General features: G+C 34.3%; 2 protein-coding genes across 7 annotated transcripts; both read right to left on the bottom strand.

The window, feature by feature from the left end:
* Positions 1-838: 838 nt before the first annotated feature.
* Positions 839-15,306, bottom strand: LOC108166402 (uncharacterized). Of its 5 annotated transcripts, none has more exons than XM_081609290.1 (7): positions 14,581-15,306; positions 3,303-3,623; positions 3,029-3,100; positions 2,671-2,778; positions 2,020-2,054; positions 1,765-1,920; positions 839-1,243 (listed from the first exon to the last, which is right to left on the bottom strand). In XM_081609290.1, the coding sequence occupies exons 1-7, from the start codon at positions 14,618-14,620 to the stop codon at positions 1,052-1,054; spliced, it is 924 nt and encodes a 307-aa protein (XP_081465416.1). In that variant the 5' UTR covers positions 14,621-15,306; the 3' UTR covers positions 839-1,051. The 5 variants fall into 5 exon arrangements, 4 of the variants coding, with proteins under 4 accessions (XP_081465416.1, XP_017161043.2, XP_017161044.2 ...); XM_017305554.2 differs by having other exon boundaries at positions 3,303-3,626; XM_017305555.2 differs by lacking the exon at positions 14,581-15,306 and adding an exon at positions 4,410-4,489.
* Positions 5,416-10,301, bottom strand: LOC145552298 (uncharacterized). Of its 2 annotated transcripts, none has more exons than XM_081609289.1 (6): positions 9,963-10,301; positions 8,379-8,708; positions 7,936-8,148; positions 7,620-7,727; positions 6,329-6,366; positions 5,416-5,998 (listed from the first exon to the last, which is right to left on the bottom strand). In XM_081609289.1, exons 1-6 carry the CDS (start codon positions 10,000-10,002, stop codon positions 5,822-5,824), a joined length of 906 nt encoding a protein of 301 aa, XP_081465415.1. In that variant the 5' UTR covers positions 10,003-10,301; the 3' UTR covers positions 5,416-5,821. The 2 variants fall into 2 exon arrangements, with proteins under 2 accessions (XP_081465415.1, XP_081465414.1); XM_081609288.1 differs by having other exon boundaries at positions 8,379-8,711.
* Positions 15,307-15,393: the final 87 nt, after the last annotated feature.

Genomic DNA, 15,393 nt, shown 5'->3' on the forward strand with positions numbered 1-15,393 from the left:
CTTATCTATGATGGGAAACTTTCTTGTAAGTGTGACTTTTGGTCATTTTCTCATAAAGACATGTGTTATGGAGTGAAGGTTTCTTCAAACAAGACGGAGGCTCGTATGTCTTTTACTGAACCTTTCTGTTCAGAATTTATTGAAGAGAATCAGTCACTTGTCACGCAAAATATACTGAACAACATATAAGTGTAAAAAAGTCACAACACATGAGACTAAATTTTCTTCATCTGTACTTTAAGCTCTGATTTTTTTCAGAGACTTTAGTTCAGAAGCAAACTGCAGATATTTTCTCAGCAGATGATTTATTCTGTCTGTCCTCTTTCTGATTTCCTTTCTGTATTGATCAGCTTTTATTCTGTCTGACCTTCATTCTCTCCTGTGTTTTATGTGTTTATGCTACAGTCTTGAATGTTAATTAGTTTATTTTTTATTCTTCTTCCAAACTGTAAAAGGAAATATTTATCAAATATTTCCCTTCCATTTCCCTCTATTCTTTTGTATTTTAACTCATTTATACCTATAGCTGACATGTTTTGTGTGTTTTTTTTAGTTATCAGTTAATTTTGACAACATTGAGAAGCCATGCGGCTGTTTGGCAGAGCTGCACCTGCAGCGTCACATGAGCTGAAGTTGCTGCAGTGTTTTATGTTTCACTCCACACTAATTCAACACAACCCATCAGAACAACCACAGCAGCTGACCTGACTATAGCAGGAGGCCCTAAACAAAGATAATAATGGATCTGATTGATTTGTTAGGTAGACCTGTAAAGATACTTTTGCAGTAATCAGTGTGATTCAAGATAAACACATGGATGAGTTTCTCTAGATCTTGCTGAGATTTTAGTTCTTTAATCCTGGGAATGTTCTTCAGGTTATAGAAGACAGACTTTGTAACTGTCTTTATGTGACTCTGAAGGTTCGGTCCATCTCTACATCCAGATTTCAGGCCTGATCTCTCGTTTCCCGCTGTAATAAATGAGTAGCGAATGTTCCAATAACCCTCATAATGGACTGATTTTGGTTACGTCTCTGTTGTTGAGTCCATATCAGCAAAGCTCTGGTTCTAAAGTAATGGTAGAATAAAGAGCAGATGTACCGTTGCCATGGCTACCAGAGCTCATATCTAACTGAGGTTCTGAGTAGGTGACGTTAACTGAAACACCAAGATGGCCGCCGTTGGATCCGGTGTCATCGTTCAACAGCTGCACTTCAGAGTACTCTGCTTCTTCTTCTTTAGCCTGGAAGAAACGAGGAGAAAAGTTTTAGTTTGTACATTTATACTTTAAAACGTTTCTACAAGCAGAATTTAGAATTATTGAATAATTAATTAGTTATTATTCACAAACTCTTTCCATATTTTCTGACTGAGTTTGATCTGTTTTGCAAGAGTTTCAGTCACTCCATGTGCAGAGAAGGTAAAGACAGATCTGCTGCCAAAGGAGTTTCAACAGTTGGATACTTTTGCACACCATATGTTTTTTTCATTTAAAACAATTGATTCCCATATTCTATAAGTCAGTTAATGCAAAAGAGGAGAAGCCATTTTTTATCATTTTATGAATTAAATCTACCTGAGAAAGTTACCTTGTTTACAGGATATTGAGCATAAATATTAAATGTTTTACCATGAAACAACAAACACAACACTCAGAGATCAGACGTCCCCCGCTCTGTGACAGTGAAACTATACTTTGTAGTTTTAGCTCAAACTGAATGACAAAAATTAAGGAAACAATATTATTACTGTCCTTCCACTTACTTGCCCATGTGGTTCGCTGGCCAGGCTGTATATTTCGTTGCTCTGAGCTGCGTTTGGTTTGTTGGGTTGGACAGAAACGTAAACTGAAGATATTTCCCCAGCAGGAGGTTTGTCCTCTCTGTCCTCGTCTCTGATCTCCTCATAAACGGTGTTGATCTGCAGAACCAAGAGTTTAAATTGGATCAAGCAGCAGGTTTTACAAACTGACTGCTGCAGGATTAGAAAGACGCTGCAGATGTTTTTACTCTGATTTACCGTTAAGTCAGGAGGATTTGTTTCTACTGGATGACCTGAAAAAAAAAAACCGAGGAATTATCTGATTTAAAACAATATTACAAAACTGTTAGAGTTAGTAGAGATTCCCTTTTTGATTTCGATCTGAACTTTGACTGGGCAATTCTAACACAAGAATATTTCTTTGAGCTAACGTCTGCGACTTCCTGCAATTTTTGGATGCATCTCTGCTCCAACACATTCAAAGAGGCTGAATTACCTCCTTAGCATGTCAACAAGTTCTGCAGAGGCCTGCAGACAAATGTTTTCACACCGCAGAGTCAAAATGATGAAGTTACAGATATGTGTAACTTCGGTCTGCTTCAAGTTTGTGCAATTTCCCTTTTTTTACCCCTGAAGTTTTGTGTCAACACAGCTATGCATAAAAAGTTCTTCCTTCATGTAAGACTGTACAACAAAGCAAATATTCTCAAGATCACTTTCTATGCTTATTGACTTCATGTAGATTTTATAATCTATGAAGATGTAAAAGACAAAGGAACTTTTGTAAAATCACCATAGTTACATTCTGTTGGTAAATTACATTTTGGGGAAATAAATGAACCAGGTTGTGAGTTTAGTTTCAGGAAGTGACAGTGTCAGATGGAAACAGCAGTGTTTGTTATAACTCACCCTTCTGTTGATGGAAGCGTTTCCTCCAGCAGTAAATCAGCAGAGCCGTCGCTAACAAGATGATCAGGATGGGTAGACTCAGACCCACATAAAGCAGATCAGTTTGACCTGTTTTAATACAAATTAATATTTTTGATTCTCTTTGTTCTGTTTCTGAGCCACACAAATTAAACCCACTTAGAGTAATCCAGAACCATCGCAGTTTCATGTTGACGTCTGAAATTCTGTTACATTAAAATTTTAATGTTTTAACCCTCTAAATGTTTTGTCAATATTGTTGATTTACATCAATGTAAGAAAATCATAAAACATCAACTGTCAATAACTAACATCATAAAAACATCAGGAGATATTTTACCTTTGGGTTCAGATGATGTTGTGGGTTGTTGGATGGTTGAAGATGAGGAGTAAGAAGAAAATGAAGTTGTAACTGTGAGAAATTAAAACATTCATGATACCAATGAAGATGTTTGTCTGAGTCTCAGTTTGAACATGTTGGATGATTTAATCAGTTGAAAACATCTGAACTCAGATTTAAACCCAGTTTGATGTTATTTGGAGCAGAAGAAGCTGCCAGTGAGCAGAGTTTACTGTCAGAAACATGAAGGAACATTTTCAGGAGAGAAACTCACCTCCAGTCACTTCCAGATGAAATTCATGATATTTAGATTGGTTTTTACCCAAACCACATCGGTACCGTCCTGAATCAGATCGATTCAGGTCTGAGATGCTCACATGCAGAGCAGCATATGAAGCACCATCTGAGTCATAGAAAGTCTTGTATCTGCCTTTATGAGCTCTTTCTTCTGTTGTGTTAATCAGAATATTTTCTCCTTCACAGTTTTCCCTACAGAAGATTATCATGTATCCAGGTTCCTTAAATCTACATTCAACTGTGATGTTTTCTCCTTCCATTCTTGTATGAGTTTCTGCAGCGTCTCCATCCTGCAGAGCTGCTGAGAAGATAAACAGTAATTACTGTGAGATTCAGCAGACAGAAGAGAAAATATGTTTTATAAATTTAACTGAAGATGTGAGAATAAATTAACATTGACTCCAACATTTTAAACTAATTCTAATAAATTCCCCAAACATTTATGTTGCACATCAACCTTCTGGTTTCTTTGCTCCACATGGTTAAATCTTCAACGGAGAAACAACTCAATGCTTGTTTCAAAAAGTTAACATCATTTAGTTTTTATTTCTGTTTTTATATTTTTGGAACACAGCTCTTTCCTGTAGATTTTATTCCTGTGGTGTCTGTGATGAAGTTTCATTATTGCATCACTTTGTCGTTTCCTTTTCAACTTCTTTAAATCTATGACAAACAAATGTTTCTAGTTCTCTAAAGCAACAAACCCTGAGCTCTACAAGACAAACCTGAACATTTTGTCCATTTAAATCTGCATTTAGGAACTTCTTGATGGTTAGTTTTCTGATTTTGTGCTGAAATATTTTGATTTCGCATCCAGAAAGGAAACTGTGCGTTCATAGAGATAATTGCTATTTTACAAATATATCAGTGATTTGAAAAGCTTATAATAACTCAATGAACTTTGGAATCAAGCCATTTATACATAAACAGATCAACATCTTTTAGCACAGAAACCAACAGGATTCAGCTGAGAAAACGACAGAGAAGCAGATGAAGTTAAGATTCTGTCTGATAAACTGTGAGGAACTGAAAGGATGAAGGACTGAGAGCAGAGGAACTGATAGAAATGAAATAATGTACTCACTGAGGAAGAAGAGACAGATCAGAGAGAGACAGACCTTCATCCTGAGCTGCTGATGGTTTCTAACTCTGCTTCTCTTCCTGCTTCACTAATAAACCAGGAATTTCTCCTCAGGAAGCAGTTCCTCATCTGAACACCAGAGGACGCTACTACTTTTACTGCACAGTTAAAGTTTCTGTAGATTATTCCTCATCAGATCAAAGAATCCTCTGGACTTCTTAAAACTCAAAACGTTTAATTTCACAAATTCTGCAGCCCAGAATTGTCCTTTAAATAGAAACTGAAATTGAAAGCTGAGAAGTAAAAAAGCTGCAGCTTCAACACAGAAAACATCAAACTGAGCTTCAAACAAACAACTTCAAATAAACATTCATAACTGGTTAACCATGGAAACATCACCGCACTGATTACAGATGAGGAAGCACATCTAGTTTATGTTTTAGCCGCAAGTTTCAGTTTAGCACTAATCAGAAATCATGATGCAAAATTTAAACAAAAGAGTTCAACTTGTTTTATTTTGAACTTTGAATAACTTCAACTAGTTTACTCTGCAGGAAAGTTTAGTTTATCAGCATAATAATAGGATATTCTGTATCCTGTAATGTGGAGAACATTTACTGTAAGAAAACCTAAATATAATTTTTCACATTATGAGAGTCTTTATGGCTATTATTTTACATATATACCTATAAAGAGATGGGCTAACTGCTCTTTTGTTTCTTGTTATCTCAGCAAATACTTTTCTTAAGAAATATATTTACCTAAACTAGAAAAATGGAGCTGTGATTACTTATCAAAATATTTAATAAAATCTGAGACTTCAAAAACGTAAAGATTTAGTGCATAAAAATAATTTTCTCATACATTTTACACAAATATGTCTGACTTTTCAGTTTATATCAAAAATAGATTTACAAGAAAGTTGAAGTAAAACAATTCACATCAGTTTGTTCACATTTAAATTTACTAATCAACAACATGAACATTGAAACATTTAATTCATCTGGAATAACAAAAAGTAAAGTCTGCACAAATACAAGTAGAATTTAAATTATTAAATATAACCAGAAATAATGAGAAAGAATAAAAACAAAAAGAGAAAAGTCTTTATTTAATAATATTCATTCATTGCAACACAATACCCTCCGTTTTCCTTTATTTGTTAGTTCCACAATTTTATTTTCCTTTCATTAATATAATGTACCACACCATATATTTTCTACTTTGATATTAAATAATAGTAAAACAAAGACATTTATTTAATTTCCATCTCTTTGTGACTTTTATAGATTTATGTTCTCAAAGCAGAAAATAACTGGAAGCAAATTTCAGTTTCTGAACTATTTCTGTAATTATGTGACTCATTTATAGATCAGTATGATGATTTTAGAGAGAGAATAAAAACAGTAACGGAGCTACTGCCGTAAACTAATGTTGGAGTAAAGAGCAGAATCATCGCTGCGGTTTGCAGAGTTCATCTGAATCTCCGAGTAGGTGACGTTTTCTGCATGACCACAGGGGGCGCTGTTGGCTGAAGTGGTAGTATGATTCAGGAAATGAACCTCAGAGTACTCTACTGCGTCATCTTTAGCCTGGAATTAAGGAGAAACATTTCAGTTTGCAACTTCATGTTTAATCCTTTCCCTTCATGCAGAAAATAATATTTTATTCAAACAAACCATTAGGAACACAAAATCTGTTATTAATTTAAATTAGCATGCGTCAAGTTTAGATGTTAACTTACTACCTTATGGTTATGGAGACAGAGTGGCCTTGAAATACTTATTTTGTGACACCGTAATATTCTTTTGTTTTTACAAGTTGATTTTCTCAAATTTTACTAAAATTTCATGCAATAGTTTCCTGCTAGGCCATTAAAATATTTCCTCTTTTCTTCCTTCCTTTATACTTTCCTTAGTTACCTTGGAGTTTTTGCTGTTTTCTGTTTCTTCAGAAGAACCTGGAAAACATGCAGTTTAGTAAATATGAGAATAGATTTTCTAATCTAAAACATTTTAGCATCATTTAACCTATTATGACACAGTAGAAAATGGATTTAGTTACTTTATTAGTTTGTAACATTGTAGTTACTATGTTACAAATTAATTGAATTAGTAGCTTGTTTGTTCAAGTTATTCTTTGATAATAAATGCAAAAAAAAGTAAATACCTCCCAAAAAACAAAAAAAACCAAACATGTAGAGATAAAATCGACCCAAACTTCAGACCAGCCCACCTGGTATCGTCCCCGTTTTCCCGATTAGCCAAACTGAGCTTTGCTCCTCCAGAACATTTTATATTTCACAATAAGAATAGAGCTGGAGCTGAACGACCCGTTGTGAAACGTTGTTGTCTGAACCTTTAACAGACTGATGTTTCCTCACTCACTCTGTTTGCATTAGGGTCAGAAATGATGCAGCAACTTTCAGTGTTGAAAGGGAAGCATTGAGTTTATTTAGTATGTGACATTTACACAGGATTATAGACACCCTGTGCTTATGCTGATCATCACATTCAGATTATAAAATATGTGAACTGCTGAAATAAGGAAATAAAGAAAATTTTCCAGGGTTGGATAATCAGTTACAGCGTCTTCTTGAATTGTTCTTAAAAAATAAAGCTTCAGATAAAAATTTTCTTTTTCACCGTGAACATTAACAAATGTGTTATAATCATTTATTATATTTTTTGATATTATTCTGTGATTAATTAAAGTTTTTATAAGATTTACTCTAGATATTTATAGTTTATAACCAGTAGAGCCCAGAATTATTCATACCCCTGGCAGATTTAGATTTAAAGTCATGTTTAAATTTGACCAACATGTTTCTACAAACTGTAATATTTACATTTTGGAAGAATCTGAAGGAAGCTAAAGATTAGGGTGATGGAAAGGAGGCATTCCATCCTCCAAGACTGGAACACCACCACCAAAGAAAAAAAATGCTGAAATATCAGTGGAAGCTTGAAATAGTTGTTGAGAAATTATAAGAAATAATTGACTGTTGTAATATCAGCAAAGATGTGGATGCAAAAATAATATTAAGATGTCCATTTTTATGTTAAAACTTAAATAAAAACAATGATATTTGGCTGTTTTGATAACAATACCACCAATGTATTGTTGTTAATTTATTTGGCTGATGAGTAATGAACTTTAAATCTAAACTTGTGTCACTAATTATATATAGGTTAGTTGTCTGTAATATTTTACCTTTTTGTTGACTGAAGTTTTTCCTCTTGCAGAAAATTAGCAGAGCTGCTGCTAAGAAGACGATCAGGACGACCAGAACCAGAACCAGACCCACATAAAGCAGCGGATCTGCAGGAATGATTAGAGTTAATCTCAGATTATTCTGAGTCAAAGATCCTCCAACATAAACGCTTTAGCAGTTCAATTATGTTCAAAATTATAATCATGCTGAATTTTGAACACTGGGAAATTTAGCCTTTAATTGATAGACGAAGATAAACTTCAACAAACCCAAATAATCTCATCAACGTCTAATAAACATGAACAGTTGATGAACCTGAAGCTGCAGCTGGTTTATCAGAGAGTTTGATGGTTTCAGATGGAGAAAGAGAGAAACTCTGACTCTGTGATGCTGTTGTTGTTCCCATTGTTGTTGCTTTTGTTGTTGTTGTTGTTGTTCTTGTTGTTGTTGCTTTTGTTGTTGTGGAGTCTGCTGGGAGAAACGTTGACCTTACAAAAGGTCTTGTAGTCCATTTTGGCTTTGAAGAATCTGAAGATGTAAGAATGAAACAAAACCACAAAAACGGAGGTTAAATTGACAGTTTTCTCATTTTTATGATCAATTTGTGTTTTCATGAGTCCCAGTTTGAACATGTTGGTCTTTTAAAGTTGGTCTGCTGAAAGCTTGGACTAAAGTTTTTATAATAATAATAATAATAATAATAATAATAATAATAATAATAATAATAATAATAATAATAATAATAATAAAAAACTCACCTTCAATCACAATAAGATTAAAATGATCGTATAAAATTCCATGCAAGGTTCCATCTGAGCGGCACCGGTACCGTCCTGAGTCTGACGGTTTCAGATCTGTGATGCTCACATGCAGAAAATCAGATGAAAAAATATTTCTTCTTTCATATTTGATGCTGAATCTGCCGTTCTCATCTCTGTCTTCAGTTGTGTCAATAAGAATGTTTTCTCCTTCACAGGTTTCCTTACAGACAAACCTTTTCTCTCCATAGTAACCAAATTCACATGTAACTGTGATGCTTCCTCCTTCCTTTCCTCTGTAGATTCGCACAGTTTCTCCATCCTGCAGAGCTGCTGAGGAGAAAAACAGTCAATAGATACTGTCATTGTAGAATATGATACAGAATAAACGTTAATTTCACATGAATTCTCTAAATATTTTCTGGTTTCTTTATAACAGCTGAAAAAATCTCCAGACAGCAAAGCTTTGGATCAAAACTGAAACATTTTTCTCTATTTTATGCCTTTAAGGAGGGTTTGAAGGTTTGCTGCACCCGCTGAGTTACTTCTGCTCTGATCTTCCTCTTCAGGTGTTTTAAAAATTATGAAACAAGCAGCTGCTTCCTGTAGTTCTTTGACTAGATGAGTTGTAGAAAACCAACACGTCTCCAAACTAACAGAGTGTGAACTCCATGGGAAGTAAGTTTTGCTTATCTAATTATAAATCTGAGCAACTTTCTTTTGGCATTTTATTCGGTTTTTGTGTGAAAATAATCAGAGTTTTGAGCCTGACCACAAAATGAACAGAAAGTAAAAGATAAAACTGGAGAAAAACTCAAAAAAAATTCTGCAGAGACATTAAGAAGACATCATGAATATAAAACTCAGTATCCTGAAGATTTTTTTTGTACATAAATTTAACTAAACATGTGAGAATAGGTTAACATTGATTCTGACATTCTGGTGAATTTTCTAAATATTTATGTATCTCCACACTGAAAAGTTAACATGATTTATAGTTTTAATCACATTTTTAAAACAGCTCTGTCCTGCAGATTGTGTCACTGTGTCTGTGAAAAGGTTTTAACGTTGCTGGACTTTGTGGTTTCTGCTGATCTTCGTTTTCAGTTTCCTTCAATGATCTATGAAACAACATAGAAAGAGTCTTTTTTTTACTCTAGGTTTTGTAGAAAACTGTAAGATCTCCAAAGCAACAGATTGTGAGCTCAAGATAAAACTTTACATTTTGGTTATTTGCATTAAAACAAGTTCTAGATGGTTAGTTTTCTGCTTCTGTGCCAAAATAATCGGTCTTTGGGTTTCCTTTATCTTTGATACATTCCTCCATCAAAAATAAAGGTCAATTTGCAAATAAATTAGTGATTTGACAAAGTTAAAATAATTAAATGAACTCTAAAATAAAGACATTTGTATTTAAACTGACCGACATGTTTTAAAACAGAAACCAACAAAGAAAACCTACAGAGAAACTGAATCGACTTTAAACCTTTCAACAATGTAGAAAAACTTTCAGTTCTTGTGAGGAACTGAAAGGATGAAAGACTGAGAGCAGAGGAACTGATATAAATGAAATAATGTACTCACTGAGGAAGAGGAGGCAGATCAGAGAGAGACAGACCTTCATCCTGAGCTGCTGATGGTTTCTAACTCTGCTTCTCTTCCTGCTTCACTGATAAACCAGGAACGTCTCCGCAGGATGCAGTTCCTCTTCTGGACACCAGAGGGCAGAATCATCCAACTTTTACCACAAAGTTAAAGTTTCTGAAGATTATTGCTGATAAGATGAAACAGTTTGCTTTTCATGTAGGACTACACTAACTGATTTAATTAAATTAAATAGTTCGATATTCAAGCAACATTAGATTAGGCTAAAATTTTAATATTTTAGAACATTATTACATTAATTAGTTACCTGAGCCTCTAAATATCCAAACTGATGGTTCAAAATGGAAACAGACGACTTTATTTATCATGTTATCACTATAAATGAAGGTTTTATAAAATGGTTGTTTGCAATATTTAGGTAAAGATTTTAGAAATGCACAATGTATATTTCTTTTACAAGTAATACACATAATTTTTATTTTTGCAGGTTTCATTATTATTTCACAAAAATCTAAATGATTCCATTTGGGCTATATTATTTTGTCTGATTTAAAGTGCAATATGCCCCTAAAATCTGTCAAAGTCTAATTCCAACATGTGAAGTCGTGCTGAAATAAAAGGGCAAATAAACAGTTTTATTATGTAATATAGAGATAAAAGATAAAGATTTCCAAATATAGTCAAGTAACACTGGGAGTAAGAATGAAAACATATTTTATTAAATAGGAAATGTTAAAAAAAAACTTTCTCAAAAAGAGCAGTATATAAGTTATACATTTAAGACTACCTCGCAAAAGTAAATTGATGTAAACACTTTAAATACACGACAACTTCTTTGACCACAGTCGGAAAAATAACAAAAATATTTATTTGCTTTATTGCAAAACTTGAAAAACATCTTCAAAACAGAGAAAAAGAAAAAGCTGCGAAATTTTATCATAAAGAACCAATAAATCAAACAACAGAGGCAAAAATACAAACGAAGAACATGAACACATTCGCATACTTAAAACATGTTGAAAATAAACATTAAAATGGTTACAACACAGCGATTAGATCATCTTTAAAACAACTTATGTAAAACTGAACAGAGGACAATTTTTTAGCCAAGTAGCAGAACTTATTTCACCATTTAGGTCCTGTACGAAACTGTGCAACGTGCTTGATTTTTGATTATTTTACTGTGAAAACATGAGACTAAATGCTCTTCATCTGTACTTTGAGGTCTGACTGTTTCAGGGAGTTTAGTTCAGGAATAAACTGTAAATATTTCATCAGCGTTCTCAGTTTCCACAGCAGAATCTGAAAAACATTCAGATCAGAGAGATGAAACGTCTGATCCACAGACACAACTCATTCTGTGTTTTCTCACCTGCGTTTCTCATGGCTCTCCTATTCAAGCAGAAAATCACCAAAGGTGTTGAGAACAAGATGATCTTGATGACCAGAGACAGAATCACATAAAGCTGCAGACCTGCAGGGGAGTTAAAGAGATAACAGCTCAGTTTGATCAGGATACAGTGGGAAATGTGTCTCTTCTGATCCAACAGCTGATGATCTTCATCTTTGTTGCTGTTTGCAAACAAAACCTTTAGATGTCGGCATTTATCTGAGATGAGAGAAGATAAATGTTCATTCATGCTGTCTAAACTGTACTCAGGGGCGCAAAAATAGAGGGGAAAAGTTATGACACTTCTAAGGGCCCTGGACCGACAGGGGGCCCTCCACAAAAAAGCATATATATTTTTAACAGAAATGTTAAGAAAATCGGGGCCCTGTCAATTACAGTTATTGTGTTTTTTAAAATAGTTTTTAGCAGTAAAAATTAAATGTTACCCCTCCCAGACCAAAAATCACACATCTATATTTACACTGAATTCCCCCCGTATCTGCGTTAAATGGTTTGTTCCTGCTTGACGGTGACGTTTTCAGCTGCAGTCAGTAGAAGACAAGAACGACTGTGGCAGTTACTATGCTGCCTAGAAAAATTATGAAGTCAAGTTTTCAAAAAAATAGAGATAAGAGAGAAAAAGACAAGAGTGTGAATCTGTAACACAGTTTTTTACCAAGAGAGGTGAGCATAGACTGTGTGACATTATCAACCATTCAGCATAGTTAGCTTAGCTACAGACTACTGTTTGCCTCCATAGCATTTAATGAATTAAGGAAAAGAAATACCAGCATATTCATATAGTTAACTTGTCCCTGTACCTCTTATCTCACTTAACAACAGGTGAGTCAGTCAGCAGCAGCTCTAACCCCGATGCCAGCATAACCTTTAACCCCTGTCCCAGTGCAAAAGGTGAGCAACACTGTATCCAATGACAAACTAGTTAGCATCATTCCAGGGAATCTATAAGGATTTCTCTGTGTCTTTGCTCTTTTTACAATTACACAACAGAAACATTTGTTGCTGACAGAAATTTAAACAATCTTTATAAAATAATAATAAAAAAAACAGCCTCCTGTCTGGACTTCAGCCAGTCCACACAGTTTTACCTTGGCTTGCATTCAAATTACAGATGCTGCCACGTCCCTCCTGACCTGTCCTCTCCTATGTGAAATTAAAGCTGCAGTATGTAACTTTATAAAAAATATATTTTTTACATATTTGTTAGAACTGTCATTGTGTTGGGACAGTATGGCATGAGAGATCATTTGTGAAAAAATAATTTCCTCTGCCTTCTCCCAGTGCTATCTAGAAACAACCAATCAGATGTGGCAGGTTTTAGCGCTGTCAATCACAATCTCATGTGGTGCTGCTCATCCTTCCTCCCCCTCGATTGGTCCTGTGCTGCAGCTAGCATAGCACAGAGCTGTGCAGATTCAAACTGTGAATGCTCAGTTTAGTTAGCATAGCTACCAGTGACTGCAGATAAACAGTTTTTCTGTAATGATAAGTTGTTTCTCCGCCATTAGCACATTTAGCAGTGAGTGAATGAAGTTAATTAACAACACTAAGACCATCCTCCTGGTTCTGATTGCTTGTTTTTGGTCAAAACAGTGCATTACTTTAGCTAACAATAGTAGTTCAGGGAGAAGAAGAAGTTGATATCCCCCACAAGAATCAGAAATAGTTTTAATTACATTAGTTTCTGTGATTTTGTTTGTTCATTGAATGTTGAATGTTAAGGATTTTATTTTTAATAGTTTCTCTAGCCTCTTTGAGATTCACTGATAAATTTGGACTCCGACAGAGCCAAATCATCTCAACATCTAATAAACATGAACAGATGATGAACCTGAAGCTGCAGCTTTATTTTCAGAGGGTTTGATGGTTTCAGATGGAGAAGGAGAGAAACTCTGACTCTGAGTTGTTGTTGTTGTTGTTGTTGTTGGTAGAAAAGTTGATCCCATAAAAGGTCTTGAAGTCCATTTTGGTTCTGAAGAATCTGAGGATGTGAGAATGAAACAATCATAACCACTGAGGTTAAATTTGTATTCTTCCTGTTTTTATGAGTGATTTGTGTCATCATTGGTCACAGTTTGAAAATGTTGGTTTTTAAAGTTGATATGTCGAAACCTTAAATAAAAATGTAATTTAATAAACTCACCTTCAGTCACAAAGAGATTAAAATCATCGTATAAAGTTCCATCAATGGTTGTATCTGAGCGACACAGGTACCGTCCTGAGTCTGTTGTTTTCAGATCTGTGATGCTCACATGTAGAAAATCAGATTTAAAAATATTTCTTTCCTCATATCTGATGCTGAATCTTCCTCTCTGATCCATGTCTTTGGTTGTTTGAATGAGAATGTTTTGTCCTTCACAGGTTTCCTTACAGAAGAACCTTGTCTTTCCTTTGGAACGAAATTCACATCTAACTGTGATGCTTCCTCCTTCCTTTCCTCTGTAGGTTCTCACAGTTTCTCCATCCTGCAGAGCTGCTGAGGAGATAAACAGTCAATAGTTACAGTAATATTCAGCAGCTTGAGAAGAAAATAGCTTCATAAATTTAACTGAACTGATGTAGAATGTAATACAGTGAAAATATAGTTATAAATTAACTTGGATGTCTTTTAACTTTCAACTTAAGCCAGTGTGCCAAGCTAATGACAGAATTATGTTAATAACTGGATTAACAACCTTTTTGTTCTACAAAAAAAATCTCCATTGAAAAAGGCTATAAACTAAAGCTTGGTGAAAAATCAACCATGTTTCTCTGCTTTGTGTCTCCAAGGAAGATGTCAGTGTTGCTGCACTCAGAGTTACTTCTGCTCTGATGTTCCTCTTCAGATGTTTTAAAATGATGAAACTGCTTCCTGTGTTTTTTTGGAACAGATGAGTTGTAGAAAACCTACAGTTCTCCAAAGCAACAGACTCAAAACTCTATGCAGGGTAAGTTTTATCATTTTTTATTGACATATACATGTCTATGTTTCTATTTTTGTGTAAAGATAGTCAGAGTTTAGATTCTGTGCTTCAGCTCATCAGATACTTAACCAGAAATTAATAGAAAGTAACACATGAAATTGGAGGAAAAGTCAAAGTTGCTAAATCTGTTCAACAACTTAAAACTTTCTGATAAACTGTGAGGAACTGAAAGGATGAAGGACTGAAAGCAGAGAAACTGATATAAATGAAATAATGTACTCACTGAGGAAGAAGAGGCAGATCAGAGAGAGACAGACCTTCATCCTGAGCTGCTGATGGTTTCTAACTCTGCTTCTCTTCCTGCTTCACTGATAAACTAGAAACTTCTCTGCAGGCTGCAGTTCCTCCTCTGAACACCAGAGGGCACTATCCTTTGTTAGAAGACTGGATTTCTTAAAACACAAATGGTTCTGCAGTTCAAATTTGTCCATTAATTAGAAACTGATGTTTCCATCAGACACTAGAACTCTGCAGAGCAAAATTTTAAAAAGCTTCAGCTTCAAAACAGTAAACATCGCACTGATCTTCAAACACACAACTTCATATAAGTGATAAACATTCATGACCTGGTAACCATAGAAACATCAGATCACTGTTTACAGATGAGGAAACATGACTAAGTTTCAGTTTAACACATTTAGTCAGTACTGATCAGAAACCAGGAAGCACAATTTAAACTAAAAAAAAGAGTTTATCTTGTTTTACTATGAACTTTTGATGATCAGGAAAACTAGTTAGAATGTTTAGTTTCACATTTAAATTACAGGAAATGCTGTATTTTCATCTTTTTCGGGAAAAAAAGACAGAGAACAATACATTTATTTTCTGTCAAATTGTTAAGTTACTCAGTCTTTCTATTCTATTCAGTCTATTTCCATAAGTACTTATAAGTAGCTATTTAACAGCTTGTTGGTAGATTTTGTAAACTTAGCAGACTAAAGTATATATATATATATATATATATATATATATATATATATATATATATATATATATATATATATATATATATTTATAAATATATATAATATATATA

The sequence above is a fragment of the Poecilia reticulata genome, chromosome 7 (assembly GCF_904066995.2).
Source record: "Poecilia reticulata chromosome 7, P_reticulata-male-v2, whole genome shotgun sequence".
NCBI lineage: Eukaryota > Metazoa > Chordata > Actinopteri > Cyprinodontiformes > Poeciliidae > Poecilia > Poecilia reticulata.